Raw genomic sequence first — 27,204 nt, forward strand, 5'->3', positions numbered from 1 at the left:
AAGTCCCGAGAAACAACTTGAGTCTGGAATGTGGCCACTACCGAGCTTCCCACGGTGGTTCTGTTTGGTACATATTTATTGATCTCATTCTATGTTAATAAACCTAGAGGTATCTACAGCTTCGTAAAATTCTAGCAATCATTTCCATCTTTTTATTTTCATGAGAAACCTTCAATTACGGGAATTACGACTCAATTTCCGTAATGTGGTGGGCCTGTCTGCTCCCGCTAAAAATCTCTGTTAAGATGGCAGGTCTCTCCGCCAGACAAAATCCCATCTCTCTTTCTCTCTTCCTCACATATTCTTTCTTCGTCACACATGACCACGCCTTGCCTCGGGAAATCACCTTCTCGCTTCCCGTTCTCTATATAGCATCACGCCCTCACAAGCGGCGTCCTACTGCAAAATTTTTACTGCGTTAAATATCCATTCTCGCAGTCAGATATAATGGTACAATAGGTAAGATGAGTATCCATTTAATGATAATAATACTAATAATAACATATTATTATTATTATTATTATTATTATTATTATTATTATTATTATTAATTTCAGCGTAGAATGGCGATTGAGCCTTTCAGGACTGGTGGAGTCAATTCACAAAGTCATTTACTGAAATATCTTAGTGGTGACACTAGATATATTCCATATTTGTTAGTTTTTATTAAAATGTTACTCTTGAATTAACCACAAATGCACCAGCATCAGTGTTAACAACTCTCTAGTTAAACGATACAGCAGTACTGCAAAGAAGATAGCTAGTTTGCTTGAGTCTCTTATCATAAGCTGAGGTCTGTTGTAATTTACTTTTTACTTTTTTATCAATTTCATTATTGTTATATCGATCATTCGGGTGCTTTTGTTTTCCATCAAGCCATACACTTCTTCGTTAACATTAAAATCAAATTTTCATATCATCACTGAATTGTTTGATAAATGATTTCCCTAAGAGTTTCGTCAAATAAGCAGAATGAGGCAGTGTTTGTCTCGATTACTTCTAGGAATGGATCACGCCAGGAATACGTTGATGGTCATTACGATTTCACAAATGCACAACCCTAGCATTAATGTTAACAACTCTCTAGTACAAACGATACAGCAGTATAGGCTATTAATTTCTTTACAGCAAACAATATAGCTAGTTTGCTTGAGTCTCGAATCATAAGCTCAATAGACCGTCATAATCCCTATCAAAAATGTACTTTTAATGTAAACAAACAACTTTCCCTATATGGTTAACATGCACTAGACTTCAATATTCCGTGGCCTTAGGGTACGTACCTGGTACTAATATCAAGACTGTGGCTTAGCTAACCGATCACTCTCCTTCAGTCGAAGAAAATGTTACAAAATAAATTTACACCACCATAACATATTTTTCTTATTATATGCCAATGTTGCAATCAAGTAGTTTGAAGATAATTTTACCATTAAATCCTCTCCTGGAGGTACTCTAGACATCAAAGTTTGTGAGACTGCTTTAAAGCCATTGTCTTCAAATCCGTGCAGTACCGTTCTTGTATGATTCATCGCCGGTTCTTACCAGATTCAAAGTGTCCTACGTCGTTTACCCGCAGTGACTGGTAACCTCTAAGTTTCCTATTCGACAGGAATAGGGTATGCGTCGGCACTGGATTTCACCCTCTCTCATCCGATTATAGTATACCACGACTTTCATTTCATATCATTAACTACTCTGATGAGGTTGCCGTCAGGAAGGGCATCAGGCCGTAAAATATCGCTACGAAGATTTCATCTCACTTCATAACTGACCCTGTGGAGAAACGGTATAAGGGTTGGACACACACACCAGAATATTAGTCCTTGAATTGCTATTAACTTACATTGTTTCCCTGTTTTTAACTGGAGCTTTCTACTAGGATTGCTGCTTTTTTTCTGAATTCCACGGCTGCTTGCTTCCCAATTTATTGCCCTGGCCCTCCACAGCCGTGTTTAACACCAAGATTCGGCGTACGGATGATCAGACTACGGTATTTTCCAAAATTAAACAGTCATTATCCTTGATATACTGACAGTTAGGGAGGTTTTGTAATTATGTCTTGTTTAGACAGACAGTGAAGTGCTGTTGAAAGATAACCAACAAAATCTATCACTTTCAAGCGCACGGATTTTTTTGCGCCTTTTACCCTATTTACTTCAAATAAATAGGCCTACTCTAGGTAGTAAACATGGGATATATCACCGTCTCATGTTTGCTTCTTATGTTCTGCATTCTCAGAAGATTATCCAAAAGACGATTCTACTGCGTACAGTACAAGTTTCGGTACATAGTGTATATTGTACAGATATCAAGAACAATATTCTGAAACTTGCCGGGTTGGCAACCGCAAATGATTTGGCTAAAATGTTTACTTCTTTTCTCCAAAGAAGATCGATTCCCAAATCTTGGAACAAAGCAATGATCATCCTACTTCACAAAAAGGTAGTATCTACAATATAATGAACCATTGTCCTATCAGTCTAAAGGCCGCCCTGTGCAATGTCTTTACCAACATCCTGATTAACAGAATCAGCTCAACTCTCAACTGAGACCAACCCATCGAACAGGCGAGTTACCGCAGTGGTTTTAGCACCATTGACCACATACTTGCTCTACGGGAAGTAATCAGCCGAATGAATGAATACCAACTACCCCTCTGCTTAGCATTTGTTGATTTTGAAAAGGTATTTGATTCTGTTAGCCACTCATCTGTCCTTTAGGCATTAGCTGAACAGGGAATAGAAGAAGCCTACATCAACACACTTAAGGACATATACGAATCATCTTCTGCCTTTGTAAGTGTCAGTGAAACAACTGAAGACTTTACCTTTCAGCGTGGTGTAAAACAAGGTGACCCCATCTCACCAAAGCTCATATCTGCAGTGTTAGAAATGGCAATGTCCAAAATGCAATGGAAAGATCGAAACATCACAATCAATGGGAGGAGCCTGAATCACTTGGGATTTGAGGACGATATAGTATTGTTGGCTAACGGTAAGGAAGAAGTGCAATCACAAGTACGGGATCTTGTACTAGTTTGTCAGGAAATAGGCCTCAAGGTTAATGTGTACAAGACAAATGCTATGCATAGCAATTGGGCAACTTCAGAAAACGTAGTGGTAGATGGAATAACTATTGAAAATGTTGGTGAATACATCTACTTGGCCAACAAATCAACGTAAAAGGAGATGTAAGTCATGAATTTTCCGAAGAATCAAATTGGGATGGCAGGCATTTGGACGATATTCAACCGTTTTCAAATCCAACATGTCAGTAAACCTTAAGAAGCAAGTTCATGACCAATGCATTCTCCCTGTCATGACCTATGCCTGCGAGACCTGGACAATGAATGAGTTCACTAAACGGAAAGTAAGAAATGCCCAGAGAGGAATGGAGAGATCTATGCTTGGGTTTACTAGAAGAAATAGAAAGAGGGCCCATGACATAAGAGCAGTCACAAATGTCATTGACATAACGAGAATATCAACCATGAAGTGGTAATGGGCAGGACATGTGGCCCGAAGAAGGGATAGCAGATGGATCGAGATTGTTCTCGAATGGAGCCCAAGAGATAAATTGAGACCGCTAGGAAGGCCACCGGATTGCTGGGTCAAAGATATCCGCAACATCACCGGAGTTAATTGGCAAAACATCGCTGAAGAATTGCTGGAAGTGGAGGCAACTCCTAAATACTTACCTAGGTTTCAGACTTCAAGAGGCCACATCGCTTATTGATAGAACTGGCTGATTGTGATTGTTATCAACAACGATTATGCCTTCGTGGTGTCAAGATTTGAACCCTGAATACCCGCTTCCAAAGACAAATGTCAATCGTCATTCTTGATACACACGTTGCTAGCTGTAAATGTTGCAGACTAATAGACTGAACTAGTAACTATACAGCGGACTAAAATATACATGATATATTCGTAATTTGACCGGCCCCATAGTGTAGGGGTAGCGTGCCTGCCTCTTAACTGGACCGGAGGGCTCGTTCGAAGTCCACTCAGCCTACGTGATTAGAATTGAGGAGCTATCTGACGGTGAGATGGTGGCCCTGGTCTCGAAAGCCAAGAATAACGGCCGAGAGGATTCGTCGTGCTGACCACACGACACCTCGTAATCTGCAAGCTTTCGGGTTGAGCAGCGGTCGCTTGGTAGGCCAAGGCCATTCAGGAGCTGTAGTGCCATGGGGGTTTGGATTGGTTATATTCGTAATTTAACATTGAATATTATGGTTATATCATTGGTTTTACGGCTTACAAACTGCCTTTTATGATTTTCGAAAGGGCGAGGATACTAAAACTTTGTCCCACAGGAGTTCCTTCACGTGCAAATCAACGTACCGATACGACCGCACCGGATTTACCACGGGATTAAGACGAAATGAAACCTGTCTGCTTAGGGTCAGAAAGCAAGCGCTGTACCGTCTGAGCCACATGGCCCGACAAAAAATAACAGAGCTCAAGATTTCTCCGCTCTGCATTGGTACTTGAAGGATAATATGCTCATAGATATGCAGGTTTTCATAATTTCTCCATTCGGATGATCAATTGAATCCTCTGGCATTTATAAGATAGATGAAAGTGTTATCTTTCTGTTATCGTTCAAACCTCAGCTAAATCATCATCATCATCATCATTTCTCTTTATCCAGCTGTAGCCGGGTGGGGGCAAATATGGTTCCTCTCCACTTTCTTCGGTCTTTCCACTACTCCTTTCCATATAGGCCATTGTTACGATGGGCTCGCCACACCCAAAGGCATTTTATACCTACTGCCAGGTTCAAAATTAGGCCGCCCCTAACATGGAGACAGACGCCTTTCGTAGCCGCTCCTCTGGAGTACAGACGCTACGGGTATGCCCCTTCCGCCATCTCCGCCGTACCGAAGTCCACCTTCTTCACCGTAGATGCCGTTGAGCTAATTATCACTACTAATTCAGGAACTGCTGCTGCTAATAGCAATAATAGACATTAATTTCGTCATTTATTCGCACACATTTACCAAGAGAGGAATATACTTCAAAGTATCAATATATTGAATATTAAAATGCAGACTGAATTCTATATCGATCTACATAAAGAAACTCTCACCCTGTCACGCAGTACTTCAGAACCAGGAACGTTAGCTACTACACCTCATGCAATATGCAGACATGGAAGATTCCATCTCAATTTAGCAGCTAGAAGTAACGAAAAAAAACCACTCAGCCCCTTTTAATGAAAAGCCATTTTAGAACATGTCGTGGATTCTGAAGACTATGAACGTGCATTTGGAACGAATGGAGGACGTAACATTAACTATGTAACTGGACGTAACAGGTTGGTCCAAAATAAATTCATTATTACAAAAACCATTTCAGAAGAAACCATCTCAAGCTGATCGGTACAATATATTAATACTTTAATAGAAAAAGGCTTAAACGGGAAAGGAAACAGGAATAACATCAAGAGAATAGAGCGAGGCTACAGAGATATTGCATAGAATCGCGTATTAATAAGCTGAGAAATTAAAACGACTTGTTGGAAATCATTACGTAACCAGCTACGTCATAAGACACCACGCGAAAGTGACACATACCTCTCTAAGCTACTGGCAATAAATACTGCGGCAATTGAAAACATGCTATAGGAAACTAAAGCTAATATAATTGAAATAAGCATTCTTTCCAATACATTTATGAATGATAGAAGGGTTGGAATACTAAGATGACGAAAGTGACCTCGTTTATCTGTATTTTTGTCCTAACTGCGCAAGAGATGGCCCAGCATCATGCACTAAGAAGACCAAGGCAGGCTGTCTGGAGATGGTGACCTGAAGTAACGGAGCTACCCTGGATGACGGAGAAGGAGAAATGACCTACCCATATGTTTTCCAGAGACCGGAACGGTGTACCAGTCGTATTTGACGAGATGTCCTAAGTATTCGGACACACCAGCGAGGGAATACAGGCAAGAAAATATAAGTTTATTGAAATAACATTACCGTAAGTAACTTAAATAACTTGTTTTGAAAAGTACTACTACTACGAAACGTTTTCATTCCTCCCCTGAAGGGAGAGGCGGGCGTCTTAGACGGTTAAAGATGGCGCCGAATGAGACGGTAGAGTAAAGTTACTCTTGCTATACCCTGTTTAAATTGCAAGTTAATCAGCTGAAAGTGCTAATCCGTGTTAAAAAAGTGATATATTTAAGTGCCTTCTTCTTTAAAAAATAATCATCATGTCGGTAAAGAAAGTAGCTAAGAAGATATCGGCTTTCGAAGATAGCATGAAAGACTTTCAAGCTCGCCTAGACTCAGCAGTCATTGCCGCTAACCCACCGAACGTGCTTCAAGCGCTTGGTGCCGAGTTCCAGGAATTCAAGAAACAGACCAGCGAGGACATCTCCATGCTTAAAGGGGAGTTGAAGGCTCTTGAAGATCGGCTCCAGAAACAAGACGACGCGTAGGACGAGGCCGAACAGTACAGTCGCCGGAACTGCCTATTATTGCATGGTGTCCCGGAACAGCCGTCCGAGGACGTCTACATTAAAATGCTGGACACACTGAAAAATAAACTTTCGGTTGAACTTTCAATTCTTGATGTGGATCGCTGCCACAGGCTAGGCCGCCGAAATAGAACGTCTGCTGAAGTGGTCTCACAGGGAAATCGGCCTATCATTATAAAGTTCCTACGATACCATGATCGTGATCGAGTGTGGCGTGCGAAGCGAGCTTTGAAGGGCAGTGGGCTCATGCTAACTGAGTCCCTCACAAGTGCGAGAAAACATATACTTAATCAGGCAAGGGATTTATGGGGACTGCAGAAATGCTGGACTCAAGATGGACGCATTTGTGTATTAAGAGAAGATGGAACCAAATCTCAGATATCCACGATGGCACAGTTAAAAAACATTGCAGGGAGTAGGATGAACTCGTGAAATTAAGAGAAAGAAATTATGTGTGTAGTACCGATAATTAATTTATATTTGTGTGTGTTTATGTGTGTGCTTGTGAAAGTCAGTGAATCTACTCACCAGGTTGCTGGGGTAAGCTTATTTTACATCTTACTTAACTTTTGTTTTTCATACTGCTTACTTTCATATGATTGTTGACCAGTATAACGGTAATACTATTGACCTGCATTCCTCTCCACAGCCCTCACCCTCCCCTTCTCTTTCGTCCCTACCACCTTCAACAGGACTTGTGTTGCAAGAGCAGCTCAGTAGTCACCCGCGATCGTTACATTGTTGCCACCTAAATGGCCAGTCATTATTAGCTCATATGGAGGAGGTACAGGCTATTTTTGAAGTGAACAATGTACATATTATTGGAATCAGTGAAAGCTGGATGCGTATAGACATGCCGTCATCGGCAGCTAACCTTGACAGATACTCAATATTACGCCATGACCGCACTGACAAAATAGGTGGTGGACTTCTACTTTATTACTGAAATGACCTGAAATGTAAGATAATTTCCACTTCTGACCCACGACTTACACTGCGACCGGAATTTATGTTTGTAGAATTAGACTGCCATAAAAAGATATTGATAGGGATTGTATACAAGCCGCCTAAAATAAGACAGACTGATGATTTTGAAGAGGCATTAGCAAATCTTATCTCGGCATACGATGACATTATAATCATGGGCGACTTTAACACTGACCTTTTGAAGCAGACTAGTGACGCGAACAATCTACTGAATTTATTTATCGCTACAAACATGACAATTTTACCCCTCAACGCTACTAATCATGTTCATTACTCTGACCGCACAAGTCATACCTTAATTGATCTTCTTGTGACAAATCAACCTCAAAAAGTAATTAAGCACGGACAGATCCCTGCTCCTGGCATCTCTTCACATGACCTACTGTACGTGTGTTATTCTACTCGAATACCTAAGTACAAACCACGCTACATTACAATACGGGACTTACGGCATATGGACCGGAATAAACTACGCTACGATGCATATAACTTGCCTTGGGATAGTATACGTAATTTTCAGAACATTAACTCTAAAGTAAACAAATTCAATTCACTGGTACTGGAAATATTTGACAAGCACGCACCAAAGAAACAGGTAAGAATCACCCGCCATTCTTCCGCTTGGCTAACGGCCGAGATAAGATCTGCTATGACCAGTCGTGACAAACTGTACAGACAATACAGACAGACGCATGACACAGATGATTTCCGGCAATACAAGATTCTGAGAAACAGAACAAAGCAGTTAATTAGGAATGCTAAATATAAATACTTTCAGGAACTGATGAACAATAACAGCCCGAGACAAAAATGGAATAAATTACGCACGTTAGGTATAGGTAAAGCCGTAGAGCAACATGTGCCAAGCATATCGCTAGATGTTTTAAATGATCATTTCGCACGGCCAAGAATAGCCTCTACCTCCTTCCCAGAAAATTCACCACCCTTGTTACAAGAGCAGCCTGTGTATGAGCAATTCTCTTTTAGAAATGTCAGCTCGAATGAAGTTAAACGTGTGATATACGCTATAACATCTAATGCCACAGGTAATGATGACATTCCTATATCGCTTATTAAGGATATTTTAGGAGCTGTTCTGCCAATACTAACTCATATATTTAACTACTGCTTGACAAACGGAGTTTTCCCAGATGTTTGGAAAGATGCACTAATTAGACCCATCCCGAAGAGCTCCAAGTTGGATTCTCCTTCAGATTATCGTCCAGTATCCATTCTACCACCCTTATCCAAGGTGCTTGAACGTCTAGTTCATACACAAGTTACTGAATACCTTACCAAGCATTCCCTCTTGAATCCCTTTCAATCCGGCTTCAGGAAAGGACATAGCACTGCGACAGCTTTACTACGAGTGACAGATGATATCAGACGTGCAATGGACCAACGGGACGTGACTGTATTGACATTATTAGATCTCAGTAGTGCCTTCGACACTGTTAATCCTCAGTTACTACTGCAGAAACTTCGAGAGCTAAATTTTAACAGTGTATCACTTCGTTTCTTTTTATCTTATCTTGAAAATCGCCGGCAACGTGTAACAGTTGGAAATTTGAGTTCAGGATGGCAAAGGAAGACCCTCGGCGTCCCTCAGGGGCCGGTTCTTGGACCACTGCTATTTATCATCCAAATTAATGATATATCAAAAGCTCTTAAATTCTGCAAATTGCAAGTGTACGCGGATGATATACAGATTTACTATCATTCAAAACCGAGTGATATTGATACTGCAATTACTAAAATAAATTCTGACCTTCAACATCTTAGTGACTATGCAAATAAAAACAGTTTATTAATGAATCCAAATAAGACTCAAGTTATTATTATCGGTACCAGTAAAATCCTTTATTCCCTCAAGCAACAGAACATCCCCCCAATAATTTTAAACAATAAAATCATATCCTACTCTACTTCAGTGACCAACTTAGGAATTATCATGACTGAGACTCTAAACTGGACTCAACAGGTGATAAGCACATGCAATAAAGTACATAAAAGCTTATATCCCCTGAAACGGTTCGCTAATATATTCTCTGTTCGACTTAAAGTACAAATAATTCGCTCTCTTATACTACCTATATTTGACTACTGTGACACTGCGTTGACTGGAATAACCTGGGACAGTAACAAGAAACTGGACCGGAGCCTGAACAGCTGCATAAGATATATCTTTAATCTGCGATATGATGCTCATATATCACCTTATTATAAGGAGCTGTCGTGGCTTCGAGTGCACCAGCGCCGTGAACTTCACATGCTATCGCTTCTGCACAAAGTTCTTTCCACTAATACTCCCGACTATCTGTCTTCATCTTTTTCTTACCTCTCGTCCTATCATGAACACAATACAAGATCTGGTTCCTCTCTTGCCATACCTATAAACCGTACTGATGTGTACAACCGCTCCTTCATAATCTCTGTGTCTAGGTCATGGAATTCGCTACCTGCGAACATTAGAGAAAATCCTTCTCATCGCAAGTTTAAAGTGGCTTGCCGGGAGCATTTGCTGGGTAGATCCCGCTGACTTGCTGGATAATTGTTGAGTGAATGAAGGAATGAATGGGATGAATGAATGGATTACTGCAGTTAAATAATTTAAGTGTACGTTATTTTGTGTATTTTAAAATTAAGGATTCTTTCATTATTATTATTATTATTATTATTATTATTGCTATTAGTATTATTTGTTTTATTTGTATTCGAAATTATAAGTTATGTATATGTATACTCATCTAGGGGTTAAGTGTAAGAGAGGGCCTTGAGCCCTAACTTCGCCACCAATAAAGGCATTATCTAATCTAATCTAATCTAATCTCTGGCCGGGAGATTTGTTACGGTTAAGGAGATGTGCGGAGGTGAGGGAGTAGGCGGCCGTGGCCTATTCTACGAACTGTCCCGGCATTCGCCTTAGTGCAGGAGAATGGAAAACCATGGAAAACCATTCTCAGGACAGCCGACGGACGAGGCCAGGCGAGAAATGCAGCACTGTGCCCCAGGCCCGTCTCCCGAATGCAGAGGCGTAGAGCCACGGTAGAGCCGTGACCACCTCTCCTCTGCTCGGTTGGCCAGTCAGAGTACAGAGCTTATGGGACAACAACCCACTCTGCATCTATCGACGGACCATTTTCTAACTGCATGTAATATAAGTGTGCAGTGCTGTCATAGAGTTATATACAAGAAGAGTGATTTCATGTGTGAAATAGCATTGATATAACAACGTAAGAGGATAATAAGTAGTCATCTAATTTAAAATGACCATCCTTTGGTTAGGATGTATTTAATTTATTTATGCGTTCGTAGTGCTATCTATATTAAGTAAGAGGTTAATTTACTTCGGTTGTGAATATTATACCGACATTGTGGTTAATGTTATGATTGAATTAGGGTGTTATACCACGACATAGAGATGATGCGATACGATATACAGGTTATATTGGGATCATAAGAAGACATGTGAGCAATATGAGATGAATCTGAAGAAAAATGAGAAGGAAACGGAATATATAAAGGGATAAATGACCTTTACGAAGTCATATGCGTCAAAGTGAGATGGAATATTGGGGTTATTGAAATGAAGGATGAGATATGATACGAAGTATGTGAAACAGATGTTATATATTGCAACCGTTAATAAGGTTAAGTTACAGTCGGAGAACACTGAGACACCTCAGGTGTGCTCAGTTCATAAACAGGACGCATAGATGAAATATCCAAGAAAGTGGCATGCATAGGAAATATGAACTTAAATGGTGGCATATAATGAAGAAAATACGGAATAAAATTAATATATGGCATGGTTTATTAACAACAAAAATATTCTCAAATTGTCATCTTTCTAAACTGTGATAATGAAAATGATCGTTAATAAATTAAAATGCATCTCTTGAAGTACAAATGAAATAATCAAATGGGGTGGTACATGATTTCACGCCCTATCTTGTCCTAGAAAATTATAATTACATGTTAAATTTAATATTTTGATCAGGTAAAGAGATTTAATTTGATTTATTGAAAGTTCTGGATTCAGACGATCAGCTCTTTCTCTGATCCTATCGCTGTCAGCTGATCACATGGGTTTAAGCTTCCATTTCAGCACCAACAAGTACAGCGGTATGCGACATCACCTTGATGATATCCATAACTATCCTCTTGAACTTCAGGCTGAAACTAGCACAAGAAATATTAGTAAATTTGCCACACAACACTTTCTGGAAATGTCGTTCGAATATTAAACACAGGAGGCAGCTCAACTTGACGTATGTATGTTACGTGCGTTGACAAGAGTAATATTCTAAGTAGTATATTTGAATGGTCCAACTGTGCTAATACAGTTCAACTTCCTCCATTCGGTCTTCGAGTATCGCCGTCCGCTCTCGAACCAAGGACTTATTTCCACAACGTGTCGAGCTCCACTGAAGTCCGGCGACTGACAGACCCACTAGCACAGTAACCTACTTCTCTTCTCAGCTGATGGGTTAGAGTCCTTGATGCTCCGCGCACGCGCGTTCGGACCGGAACTCAAGTCAAGTTAGCAACAGTAATAATTTACCACACTGGTTTTATTTGTAAAATAATATTCAGGAACGTTGTTATCATCATTATTATAATCGTTATTTTTGACATACACACTGACTTTCTATCACGCTAGTCTGATAGTATCACAAGTCGTTCATATGGTTGGTTATGACCGGTGTTAAACTGCAAGCTTCTCGTATGCTAGCGATGCGCGCTCTGTTTTTCTTTCTTTTCTTTTCTTTTCTTTCTTTCTTTTCTTTCTTTCTTGGACGGGTTCACTCCTAATCGTTGACACTAAGATACAGTTTTACGGCTTAAACCATTAATTCAAAGAATATTATGCCCACAGGTGAATTCAATGTGACTCCAAAGAGTACTAACTCGAAGATATGCCACTCAATTCACATATTCAAGCCATCCGGCCTATTGAAACTGTAACAATATAAGAAGAATGGTTTGTAATAAGAGGAATAATGATGGTGATGATTACTATTTCGCCGAGATAGAAGAGAAGGATATATTTTAATAGTGATATTAAGTTAGTTGACGCTCTTTAACGTTCAGAGTAAATGTATTTAATTCCATAACGTATATTAATCCTTCAGTATTCTACACCTAGCATTAAATGTGATCCATTTCATTAACATATGTCGTTTAGATACCTGTAGATCATCAAAAATGAATCCATTTAGGGAAGAGACAGTGGAATTAGCCTACATTATCCAGAATTCTCAACCACAATCATGTTTATTTAAATAAATAGAGTTAGGATGCTTACTTGCTCATTTCAATGATTTCACTGAAGAGGTTCTCCGTAATTGGATGATGATGACATTGGTTATTAAAGTCTTCTTAGATGACAGACCACAGAATTTCCAGAAATAACATTGAATAAGGTGTTAGGATTTATTAGTGACACGCTGACAGATCACACATGATATAAGTAATTGGCACTTAAATTAATTTTAGGAATTTGTATTTATTTTTGATAAATGATCTAAATAACGATTAGTAATGGTAATTTTTGATTATTTGAAAATGAAGCAATGTTTAAATGACTTATCTTTATCCTTTCTTCCTTGTGTGTATGAAGATAAAAGACATTCAATCTGAAATACTCGAAAAATGAGTAAGAAAACGATTGCTTTCCTTATACTAAAGATTAATGAACGTGATTTGAATATAATTGTAAAATATTGACGGATACATGCAGGAAAATAGACTGATAACTTTTGAATAGATCTGCAATATATTATATACAATTTTAGGAGAAGAATTTAAGGAATTATGTTATGTCTAAGTAAGGAAATGAATAGCTTAAACGTCATTTTAATTTAATAATTTGTCATAATGATGAGTATATTTGATTTATATTTTACTATAAAATAGAAGCAATGTATATAGTTAGGATTTATTTTTCTTTGATATCAAAGATCTTTAAATTTTCATATAGATATTAATTAGATTAGTTTGATGGTGAAGTAGCCAGATTTTCTACAAAATATTCAATTTTTATTCTATTTCAAGATCTTTTATTTAATAAAGAAATATTAGATGAATTTATTCATTTTAATGATATCTTAGATTAAATAAGTACTTATAAGTATCTGTAGATTATGTATGATAGATATATATGAAACTATATGAATTAATTCGCGAGATGGAGACATCCAACGAGCTGATATGCGAATTTAACCTTTTATCTCACCGATAACTCTACTCTCAGAACCTACGACCCGAAATTGATACTTGGTTGACAGATGATGATAAATTGAGCTAGTCAGGATTCCTTTGTGACTCGAACTGGACGCGGACACGGCGCAATATACATCCATAAAAATCCTCGATTTAGAGCTCATTTCTTTCAACAAAAGTCGGTTTATCTCTCGTATGAAGATATCGGTAATAATCGAATCGAATGCATTTTTTGTCAAGAAACCTATGCTAATCTCTTTACTATTAACACAAATCTTAAAAATAATGTAACTATCTAGTGAAAATAACGAGGCAAAACCATCTCATAAAATGCCATGTAGGTCTCCACAGTAGTGGAAGATGGAGGCATTTATTACACATAACCTTGGCGAAAGTAGGATGGAGTAGTTAGCCCTGTGCTCAGACACCATTGTTCCTATGAATTATCCTAGAATTCATTTGAGGTGAAGGTACTGTTGGTATCTCTCAAAATTTGTATTTCAGTAACAGTAACAGGAAAATAATAAGAGTGCGATCCTCCATCGAAATTTGGTTTCTCCCTGTGCACGAGTGGATGATGCAATTATGTATGTGCATTCATTGCTAAAGAGTAGACGAGCTGAACAACCGACTGTCTTAACTGACGAAAAAATTCAGGAGGCGGCCGTGGCCTTAATTAAGGTACAGCCCCAGAATTTGCCTGGTATGAAATGGGAAACAACGGAAAACCATCTTCAGAGCTGCCGACAGTGAGGTTCGAACCCACTATCTCCCGGATGCAAGATCACAGCTGCGCGCTCCCAACCGCATGGCCAACTCTCTCGGTAGCTACATTACCATGTATATTATTATTATTATTATTATTAGTATTATTAGTATTAGTATTATTAGTATTATTATTATTATTTCGAAACTACCAAAATGTAATAACTGTTATTTAGTTCCAGGTTATTGCCCAGGGACGTGGGACAAAATTTTGTGCTGGGATCAAACACCGGCTGGTCAGCTTAGTGTCCAAACATGCCCTGCGTACATCGCTGGATTCCATCAAACTGTAAGTAAAAGTCATATCATATTAGGCTTTTATAGCTGTAGTCCCGACATTATTATTATTATTATTATTATTATTATTATTATTATTATTATTATTATTATTATTATTATTATTATTATTATTATTATTATTATTATTATTATTGTATGTTGTATGTTGGGTATTCAGTCCGAAGGCCGGTTTGATCCTCTACAGGTCCACCAACAGTTGTCAAAGGTGGGCTAGGTGTCAGTGAAGAGGCATTCTATGGAAATGAGAAGTGAGGTAGTTTCCCGTTGCTTTCCTCCCTGACCCAGAAGTTTCTATTACGTATCAGTCTGCCAAGCCCACTGAAATGCATGCACCAACCAACCCTATGAACAATATCTACACACCATTCATAACAGGGACTGGCTGCATAAGGAACGGTATTACTAGAATCGCTCATACCTCGGTGACTTTCATATTGTCAAAGCCAAGGATGAGACTGAGACAGGTCAATGAAAGTAACAGACTTATTCTAGCCCATACTAGAAAACATAGTGCACTGTAAACACTAAATCCAGCCAGCAAAGGCGTATAATAATATTATTATTATTATTATTATTATTATTATTATTATTATTATTATTATTATTATTATTATTATTATTTATATCGATTGAGACAACTGTAGGCTGCGAGGACGCGAGCTACTTGGTATACGTTTGTTCATAGGCTTGCACCTTGCACCTTATTCTTTACATGTTCACCGAAGTTATTTTTGCCGCAGGGTTCTCCCCTACCAATCTTCCGCAGTTCAGCAGGTTGCTTCACGAGATAATCCTTCATTTCTGCGACTTTATTTCGAAAGTTTTATACTATATTCATGTGTCGTAGTTCTTTTTAGTTTATGGCAGCCAGCTAAAATGGGATTTCCATTTTTCTTGAAATATTATTACTTTATAAGCCAGTCTCTATGGTTTCATCCTGTTCAGATTTCCGTAAAAGGTCAACCTCCACTTTCTCATTGATATGGTGATCGTTTTGATCCCCGTTAGACCTCAGATGGAAGGTTAACCTGTGATCTTCCTTGGGAATCTTCTTTATATATAATTATCATCTGTTATAATTGCAAGTAAAGGGATACTCTTTGAGTGTAATAGTCACATCGTTTTGATCTGGGTATTGTACTACCTACCCTTTTTTTGGATCGGTCGAGACTGGCTAAGAACTGCCAGAAGCTGATTTCGGGCCGTCCAGGCTAATGAACAAAGTGTAAAAGGCACATCCCCAAAGCAAAGAGACAATAACGTAGAGCAGAGGTCAATTTAAATGAATTAAGTTTATTAACATAAAATCAGAGGGAAACGGTCTGATGTTTAGCATTAAAAACAAACTAATGGGAATACAGGGAGTCAAATATTCATATACGTAACATGCAAGGATCAACCACAGTAAAAATCATTTGACTCATCAATGTGTTTTCTTTGTACCTTGCACCGTCACAACAGAGATATCGTGTTCTGCGATGCAATTCTTTTACCAGACAGTAACAACAGAATTAAAACGTAATCCAAAGCACTCCTTTCCCAAAAAGGACCATTAACTATCTTGAGGTGAAAGTAACAGCGTTCACAAAATAAACTATAACAGCTCCCCAGATAACGTCTAAGTTTCATAAAATATGGCTTCCGACAATCCCCAAAGAGACTACATCCCCATAAATCAAAGACGCCAGTGAACCAAGACCGGTAGAAATGTAAACAAATAGGGAATTCAAGGAGGTAAGAAAGGGGTTGCCATAGTTACAGATCCCGAAATAAACATATTAATTGGCTAAGGAAGCCGTAAACAATGGCGAGATAAAATAAGAATAATGACAAAGACAAATATCAACAAGATATTGAAAAGTAACACAGGTCCGATAACCACTTCACGCTCATACACACGCAGAGACCAAACTCATGAATCAGAGGGTATAAAAGTATACTAGTAATACACGTTACGACAAGAATCGTAAAACATGGCATGATTCAGTCAACGGTTCATGAACTTGACCTGAAAGCACAGATCAGAAACCTGGGTCGCCGCAAAGAGGCCTGGCTCACCCAGTCTAAACACATAACGTAAAAATCTTACACGCCGCATAACACGTATTCATATCATACATCTAGGCGAACATGAATCATACAGTATCAGAATTAAATCACAATGCAGAACATAAGCTCTAGCCAAAAATACGATGATAAGGGAAATAAAAGGTCCCCAACCAAAACAACAAGCAAACCCATCACATACACGTATAATCGGAACGGTGCCACCTTTCGCTCTTCGCAGGAACGAGTACACTTAAGCAGACATGAAAAGGAAGAACAGTGAAGTAAGTCTGCAGCAAAACTATGAAGGAATAATACACTAAACAAGGGATCTCCCTGTAAACAAACTAGGATAACTCTGGCAAGCCGAGAATGACTGGAACAAACATCACCAACATAAAGGATAAGTAGAATAAATACCTCGTGACTGAAGTAGTCATATTCACAACTCTGAACTTCGAGAGTCATTTAAGATAATGCTTAAATCTTTTATAGTACCATCTGTACAAGATGAAAACTACCTCGCAGATCAACGTCCATCTTTTCTCAAAACTGATTACAGTTTATTATTATTAGTATTATTATTATTATTATTCTCCTGCTCTCACTTCATAGAAATGTCATGACCATCCTGGAGTATATTATTGTGTTTTGAATTTCACGTATCAGAGTTATCGTACAGTGAATGTTGAACCACATACGGAGGTTCCGCGATGAGGATAACCTTCTCCACCGACGTAAACTTATTCCTTCCCTATTGTCTTTTGTAGTAAGTTGTATCAGGCTAAATTTGTCGTTTCAAAAGTCGTGCCCATAAGAGAATATTCTCTGCGTTTTTGCGACGGTTAAGATTTCACATGATTTAACCGGCATGACAAAGTGCCTTATCGTTAGAGACGGACGTGGTAACTTGAATATTTTTCGATACAACCATGTTTTGAAGGGCCTGGAGTCTGTTCATTAATTAAATCCTTAGTGCACATCCTTCAACACCGCAAAGCATCACAAGTAACACGTAACATTTCTTGATACGCAAATTAGTTTCGAATCGGAAGTCATGGTCATTTTTAATTTCAAAAAACAATTTTGGTTCTGGCATCTTCCTAGGTACCTGAAATGTGACACCATTTCAATCGTATTAATAGGTAACTTATCGCATCCAATAATAGTGAACAAGTGACTTACCAGGAAATCGAGGAGTGCTGACTGAAATGAAATACGTAATTGTCGTAATCAATTAGTTATGAACTTCTGGCCATTCTTAGAATGCAGAATTTCTGTCTGATCAGAGGACAAGGAACTAATGGGTTAACAGGAAGAAGCTGTGTTTTGTGTTATAGTGATGTTAAATCCGTCTTTGCAGTGTTCCACTATTAGCTGATGTCCTCGTAGGCCCGTGTTCAATTCCCGGTATTGCCAAGAATTGAAGAACGACACGAGGACTGGTATGTGATTAAATAGGTACATGCGGCTCACCTTCATTGGGGGTGTGCCTGAAAATAACTGCACCACCTCGAGACGAGGGCACGAGTTGACTTCAACGCTCTTCGGCACTAACTTTCTCAGAGCATGCCTTGAAGTTATTAGATAACAGTGAAGTTCTGTTCTCTTTTCAGAATGTAAATCAAGCTAGAGTGTAAATGTTTTGTCTCCTGTGTCCACTCGTCACTTCCCTGAGCGATGTTGTTTATGAAAACTGTCCGATAATCTGTAGCGTATTAGAGTTATTTTGTTTATTTCCGAATAATTAAACATTGTACCCTTTATTGTTCCTTCTGTAGCATGAATTCTTCGTATAAATTTGTCTTCTGCCTTGGCACTGCTCTAAGTACTTATGTTACTCTTCTCCCGGGGCACGGAACGTCCACAATTTTGTTGTCTTCAGGTTGCAAAACAATTACTACACTACGAGCTAGCTATGAAATAAACAGACTGATGTATACTAAAACGAAATTTATAAAATGAAAGTAAAATGAAAAGTAACTGAATTTAAACAGAAAAAATTCCACACAGTAAAATATTATTTGAATATCATTAATTCGTTTTCACGTTAATTGACTTAGGATAAATAAAGTGAAAATTACATGAACGTGGAAATTCATACTTTCACACAGCCTAGTTAAGATATGACACAAAAACATAATAATAATAATAATAATAATAATAATAATAATAATAATAATAATAATAATGATAATAATAATAATAATAATAAGGCCACAGACAACTACCCTAGATTTAATTAAAAGAATTAAAAGAACATGATTTATTTACAAAGAAAATAAAGTTTGCAGGCGATATCCTAAATGCTAGGACTTACATTGTTACGATCAGAAAGATGTCCTATAATAAGCCATAGGCACACATATCATGGAAATTTACTCCACAATCATTGTTTCCGTACTTGCCGTACACACTGGAAATATCACTTGAACACATTTTCTTCAAGTATAACGTAACACAGATCACACTACAACGATTAATTCACTTATAGATTTATTATACACTACTTATTTTACAAATCATAATTAATTACATTTGGCCTTAGCCCGCATCTGTTCCAGATCGTTGTAAATGAAAGCGCCTAATTCTAAGACCTGCCCCGTACTTCTACCTGCTTCTATTGTTCGCGGCCTTTGGTCACTGGGCCAAATTGGTATTTATTACCAGCTGCATGGAATTTCTTTTACGCATTTAGCTTGCCGACACATCCACGTCGGCTACTAAATTCGACGGATTCTTTATACTGTTAAACCGGGATGAATGAATGAATGAATGAATGAATGAATGAATGAATGAATGCTGATCTGCATTTAGAGCAGTCGCCCAGGTGGCAGATTCCCTATCTGTTGCTTTCCTAGCCTTTTCTTAAATGATTTCAAAGAAATTGGAAATTTAATGATCGTCTCCCTTGGTAAGTTATTCCAGTCCCTAACTCCCCTTCCTATAAATGAATATTTGCCCCAGTTTATCCTCTTGAATTCCAACTTTATCTTCATATTGTGATCTTTCCTATTTTTATAAACGCCACTCAAACTTATTCGCCTACTAATGTCATTCCACGCCATCTCTCCGCTGACAGCTCGGAACATACCACTTCTTCTTTCTCTCAATCCTTCCCAACCCAAACTTCGCAACATTTTTGTAACGCTACTCTTTTGTCGGAAATCACCCAGAACAAATCGAGCAGATTTTCTTTGGATTTTTTCCAGTTCTTGAATCAGGTAATCCTGGTGAGGGTCCCATACACTGGAACCATACTCTAGTTGGGGTCTTACCAGAGACTTATATGCCCTCTCCTTTACATCCTTACTACAACCCCTAAAGATCCTCATAACCATGTTCAGAGATCTGTACCCTTTATTTACAGTCCCATTTATGTGATTACCCCAATGAAGATTTTTCCATATATTAACACCCAGATACCTACAATGATCCCCAAAAGGAACTTTCACCCCATCAACGCAGTAATTAAAACTGAGAGGCCTTTTCCTATTTGTGAAACTCACAACCTGACTTTTAACCCCGTTTATCAACATACTATTGCCTGCTGTCCATCTCATAACATTTTCGAGGTCACGTTGCAGTTGCTCACAATCTTATAACTTATTTATCACTCTATACAGAATAACATCATCCGCAAAATGCCTTACCTCCGATTCCACTCCTTTACATATATCATTTATATATATAAGAAAACATAAAGGTCCGATAATACTGCCTTGAGGAATTCCCCTCTTAATTATTACAGGGTCAGATAAAGCTTCACCTACTCTAATTCTCTGAGATCTATTTTCTAGAAATATAGCAACCCATTCGGTCACTCTTTTGTCTAGTCCAATTGAACTCATTTTTGCCAGTAGGCTCCCATGATCCACCCTATCAAATGCTTTAGACAGGTCAATCGCGATACAGTCCATTTGACCTAAAGAATCCAAGATATCTGCTATATCTTGCTGGAATCCTACACGTTGAGCTTCAGTGGAATAACCCTTCCTAAAACCGAATTGCCTTCTCTCGAACCAGTTATTAATTTCACAAACATGTCTAATATAATCAGAAAGAATGCCTTCCCAAAGCTTACATACAATGCATGTCAAACTTACTGGCCTGTAATTTTCAGCTTTATGTCTATCACCCTTTCCTTTATACACAGGGGCTAAAATAGCAACTCTCCATTCATTGGTATAGCTCCTGCGACCAAACAATAATCAAATAAGTACTTCAGATATGGTACTATATCCCAACCCATTGTCTTCAGTATATCCCCAGAAATGTGATCAATTCCAGCCGCTTTTCTAGTTTTCAACTTTTGTATCTTATTGTAAATGTCATTGTTATCATATGTAAATTTTATTACTTCTTTGGCCTTAGTCTCTTCCTCTATCTCGAGGAACCAACAATCTTTACATACTGCTGACTGAATACTTCTGCCTTTTGAAGATCCTCACATACACACTCCCCTTGTTCATTAATTATTCCTGGAATGTCCTTCTTGGAACCTGTTTCTGCCTTAAAATACCTATACATACCCTTCCATTTTTCACTAAAATTTGTATGACTGCCAATTATGCTTGCCATCATGTTATCCTTAGCTGCCTTCTTTGCTAGATTCAATTTTCTAGTAAATTCCTTCAATTTCTCCTTACTTCCACAGCCATTTCTAACTCTATATCTTTCCAGTCTGCACCTCCTTCTTAGTCTCTTTATTTCTCTATTATAATAAGGTGGGTCTTTACCATCCCTTACCACCCTTAAAGGTACAAACCTGCTTTCGCATTCCTCAACAATCTCTTTAAACCCATCCCAGAGTCTGTTTACATTTTTATTTACCGTTTTCCACCGATCATAGTTACTTTTTAGAAACTGCCTCATGCCTGCTTTATCAGCCATATGGTACTGCCTAAGAGTCCTACTTTTAAGACCTTCCTTTCTATCGCATTTATTTTTAACTACCACAAAAACAGGTTCATGATCACTAATACCATCTATTACTTCAGTTTCTCTATAGAGCTCGTCTGGTTTTATCAGCAACACATCCAGGATATTTTTCCCTCTGGTTGGTTCCATCACTTTCTGAATCAGCTGTCCTTCCCATATTAACTTATTTGCCATTTCTTTGGTCATGCTTCCTGTCGTTCGCATTTCTTTCCCAATTTACATCTGGCAAATTCAGATCTCCCGCTACAATCACATTTCTTTCCATGTCGTTTCCTATCAATTAATTCCGAATCCGCGTCACTGCTACCCTTTCCCGATCTGTACACTCCAAATATATCAAGTTGCCTATTATCTTTGGAAATGAGCCTTACACCTAGAATTTCATGTGTCTCACCTTTAACTTTTTCGTAGCTTACAAATTCTTCTTTCACCAGAATGAACACTCCCCCTCCCACCATTCCTATCCTATCTCTACGATACACACTCCAGTGCGGTGAGAAAATTTCTGCATCCATTATATCATTTCTCAGCCATGATTCAACTCCTATTACAATATCTGGTAAATATATACCTATTAAATTACTTAATTGTCTTTACTTGTCTTTAGACGGTTGAGGCGCTGACTTTCTGACCCCAAATTGCAGGTTCGATCCTGGCTCAGTCCGGTGGTATTTGAAGGTGCTCAAATACGTCAGCCCCGTTTCGGTAGATTTACTGACACGTAAAAGAATTCCTACAGGACTAAATTCCGGCACCTCGGCGTCTCCAAAAACCGTAAAAGTAGTTAGTGGGACGTAAAGCAAATAACATTAGTATTGTTATTATAGGCCTACTGTTCAATCGAAATAAAATGTTAATTTGTCATCGACCACCGTTTTCGATATTCGAACTCACTAACTAAAGTTTCCATTCCAGTAGTACTGGATTTCCTAGTACCATCTATAAAATTCTCCGGCATGTAACCTACTATTAACTGTCTGGCAAAATGCATAAAAGCGGTGTTTTTCTATTCCACACGGCAGGCTCTAGAATAGTCAGGTGATACCTTCCTGCGCAAGCAACAACATGTCGGTTATAAAACTGAGACGTACTTTGTTAGTCTCCTCTGTGACAGTTTCTACCGCGATATGACACAACCCTCACCTATGAAAATCTCGGAAAGATCACACTGAAACTGACGTTCTCACTGTATTTAAGTAATAAGTTCACATCGTAGGCGGTCCTTTTGGTACCCGTCCATTCGTCTTGTTATCATATTATTCTACGACATCTTCACCGATAGAATGTTGGTTCAGGGTCTGCATTCAGGTGTAGTAAAAATTATATCTCTCCACACAGTCATTTTAAAGTACAATTCTTCAATTCCGCTCCTAGCAAATGTTTGATAATTAAGAAACGTCACTACTTCTGCGTTCTTCTGTGGAGATACACCGTGACAGCTGTCATCACTCGTAACGCGGTCGCTACCAACCCCACAGACGTTATGCCGCATTATTAATTACAGACAAACCATATTATAATTACAATTCTTATGTGGCTTAAACATTTACATAATTTAATACACTTCTTGAGGACTGGAGTTCACTCTTAACTTTGGCCTGTAGCTTGAAATAAGAAGGAAGAAGCTCTTGGCTATACGCGAGACAAGTGACAACATTTTTTTTAAATGGATATTTGAATTATGGGCCAGTCCATATCTTCTCTAAAGGGGAGGAATCTATCTTTTTTCAAATTAACAATTGCGTATTAAACTTTTTCTATGTATCCATTTGCTGGCAATTTCATAATCGGGCTTCACACATGCGGCCTTTTATCTCCAAGAACAGCAAACAAACGCCGCGGAAAACACGCTTTGTCATTGCTGTATGTCTTGTCAACTCTGATGTCAAAAAAGACACTCAGAATACAACATGCAAAATACATGCAATTATTTAATTTAATTATGCATGCGGGAGCAATATATGCAGTTAAACGCAGGACGACATTATGCAAGTGTTCAATCTTAGTTAAAGTGAGAAGCCGTTTTTAAGATTTTAGGATTCGAAATGTTGTTGTTGACTATACAGGCTAAGGCTAAATTCATCCCAATTCAACTGAAGATATACATTATTTATAGATATTTTGTAGTGAAATTAAATTTATAAATACAGTGTTATCAAAATTGTATACAGATATTTGTAATGTTTCCATGCTTTCAAAAGGGAAGGAGACATTTCAGTGCAGTAATGAAAATAATTAGAATATAATGCTTGTAGGAGATTTGGAGAATCTATTTTGGAATCCTTGTTGGACATGTTTTTTCAGGTAACAATTCAACGCCATTTATGAGTACAAGATGAAGATTTTCTGGGATTCCACTCCTAAATTATTAATTACTCTATTATAGACTCGATTCCAGATGACTTACATACGTCTCTGTGTTTCTATATTCCAGGCAAATGCTACTCGGCAATGTCTCCCGAACGGTACTTGGTTTGTCCACGACCAAATCATGCGGGAATGGACAAACTACAGTCAGTGTACCAATGGTCCAGATGCTACAGTACTCATACACTTCGCAGGCAACGGCAACGTTACAGTTTTTGGGGTAAGTTTATTGCATTCAACTGCATGCCTGATCGTATAGAATTGAAGCTCAGCGTGTTTCAACTGAAATCTCTAGAAAAAAAGGATATAAGTATGTCTGTACGCTTTATATTTCAGCCTCATACCTCGTATTTAACTGGTATTAGCTATACAAAAGTCAGAAGTAGGTTGAGTTCAGTCTTTGTCCGTCTGTTTGTTTGTCACGACATCATTGTAAAACAGCTGAATAGAATTTTCCGAAACTCTGTACTTATATTGTGTGATAATCTGATGGTGCACTATGCACTAGGATATATATTACCGGTGTCCGACTCGTTGGCTGAATGGTCAGCGCACTGGCCTTCGGTTCAGAGGGGCCCGGGTTCGATTCCCGGCCGGGTCGGGTATTTTAACCTTCATTGGTTAATTCCAATGACCCGAGGGATGGGTGTTTGTGCTGTCCACAACATGCCTGCAACTCACACACTACACATAACACTATCCTCCACCACAACAACACGCAGTTACCTACAGATGGCAAATGCCGCCCACCCTCATCGGAGGGCCTGCCTCACAAGGGCTGCACTCGGCTAGAAATAGCCACACGAAATTATTATATTACCGGTATTTGAATAATACACGGGGACGTAGCAATATTAAGAGGGTTAAATAGGAAAAATCAAACTTTTCTCTTAATATTATTATAACTGTATCTAAAAAATTAATATCGTGGGTTTACAAGCAAATCAATGAATCAATGAATGAATGAATGAATGAATGAATGAATGAATCAATCAATCAATCAATCAATCAATCAATCAATCAATCAATCAATCAATCAATCAATCAATCAATCAATCAATCAATCAATCAATCAATCAATCGCAACTGCTCTGCATTTAGGTGCCGTCATCCAGATGGTTGATTCCCTATACAAGTTTTATCTAATCCTTTCTTAAATGATTTCCATGCAGAAATATAAGCTCACCGGACAAAAAATTTGTCGCGCTTGGAGAAATCATTACAGTCATTATTTAACACTGTGTAACTCCACCTCTGGACTTGATAACTATCTTGATTCCTTTAGGAAGTGAGTCCATAAGGTTGTGTAGGTAAATCGCATCCAGCCACTCCCTGAGGATTTGATCACTCAATTTCATCAAATTGCGGGGATTCTGATGTCGGTGTTTTCCTTGCTGTTCCGATATGTCCCGCAGATGTTCAGTGGGGTTCAAGTATGGTTATTTGGCAGACAAATCGAGATGTAATAGGTTGCGGGAGGAGATGGCAGTGTTCGAAAAACCAGTCACATATATGTCCAGCCCGATGAACTTTGCTGTGTATCAATAGCATACTCATCATGCAAATATTGACTGAAATGCAACACCTGATCATCCAGAATGTTTAAAAAAGCACGCTGGTTCATGATAGTGGTCAGCTCAGTGAGCCGGCCCAATCCGTAAAACACCCCCAAAACATCACAGACCCACCTCCGACTTGAAAGTGGTCTTGCACATATCCAGGTTGAAATGATTTCTGTGGCCTTCTGCACATTCGACTACGTGCGTCATTGGGCAGGCAAAAAAGTGATTCATCAGACCACGTTACTTTCCGCCAGTCAGCTACTGTCCACGTTCAATGGTTTCTAGCCCATTGAAGACGCGCAGCTTAAGGTGCTTGTGTGAGCACTGGTCTCTTGCGAGGTGACCGACACCAAATGTTCATTGCCTGCAGTTCGCGTCGATATGCTATCTCTATAACATGTTGGGATTGACCTCCATTCACCGACTGCAGCAATTTCTGTCGGATTTTTGAAGGGATCTTGATTTACAAGCCGTGAAACGCCTCTCTGGTCCCTGTCAGACTTGATGTTTTTCCGACCAAAATTCTGACGTCCTATTTCGTGGCCACATGTAGTACACCATTGCTTGTAGACATGTTGAACAGTCCACTGCAGAACACCAACAAATACAGCAACTTCACGTACCGTAAAAATGTGAGCATGGCCGAACCCGATTGCCCCTTTCTGCCACTCTGTCACATCCCTACATCTACCCATGTTGACGAGCACTGTCCAGTTCAAACATCAATGTCTCACTGATCACTATTGCCTAATGCTTGCGCAGAGGCAGTGCGCGTGAGGTTGAGTACGGGACTCGTCCACTCCGCCATCTGTACAGGCTTAACGATCCATCTGTGCGTGCGCACGAGGGTGATTCATTTTTTTTCGCTCTTCGAAAATTATTCTAATCTCTAATTCCTCTCCCCACAAATGAATAATTTTTTTCCAAATTTGTCCTATTTATTTCCTAAATTATTTACTTAGTATCAAATGTCCTCATTTTAGAAACTCCATTCAAGATCAACGGTGCCCAGAATATGAACTAGCTGGAGGGCAACCCATATTACTTAAGCGAGGGAAGGAGACAAAATAAACTCAAAAATTTTAAGTCTGATTTTATTAGACACTATAAACACAATTTCTTTAATACAACATCCAAAGCAAAGCAAAATAAAGTCATCTCCGCACAGGCCGTGAAGGCCATCGGAGGGGTGGAAAGTAAAGGCTTCCACTATCTTTAACCTCGGCACTTGATGGGGTAGAGTGGTTAGCTCAACACCTGTTTAATATAACATGGTATTATTATAATTCACTGGTGGAAGAATTAACCAAACACCAAGAAGTGGTTGTGCTAGCTTAACGAAATTGGTAGCCGATTTTATACATATGAAAAATTACGTTGATTCAAATTTCCCGCAAATCGCATTTTCGTGGTGCTAGTAGCGGCTCCATGATTTTGCACATCAGGTTTGCTTTAAATACGGACTGTACTGTCCGAAAGCCTTAGTTACCTGTGAGACTGGATGGAGTTACTGTGAGTG

The 27,204-nt window shown here is 38.7% G+C and overlaps 1 protein-coding gene across 1 annotated transcript in view; it reads left to right on the forward strand.

Moving 5' to 3' along the window:
* Window positions 1–27,204, forward strand: part of LOC136867166 (secretin receptor) — a 246,156-nt gene that overhangs the window by 139,155 nt on the left and 79,797 nt on the right. The window contains exons 3-4 of the mRNA XM_067144283.2: window positions 14,646–14,758; window positions 24,191–24,343. Coding sequence (XP_067000384.2) covers window positions 14,646–14,758; window positions 24,191–24,343 — 266 coding nt within the window. The remainder of the gene's footprint in view (window positions 1–14,645; window positions 14,759–24,190; window positions 24,344–27,204) is intronic.

This window comes from Anabrus simplex, chromosome 3 (genome assembly GCF_040414725.1).
Source record: "Anabrus simplex isolate iqAnaSimp1 chromosome 3, ASM4041472v1, whole genome shotgun sequence".
Taxonomy (NCBI): Eukaryota; Metazoa; Arthropoda; class Insecta; order Orthoptera; family Tettigoniidae; genus Anabrus; species Anabrus simplex.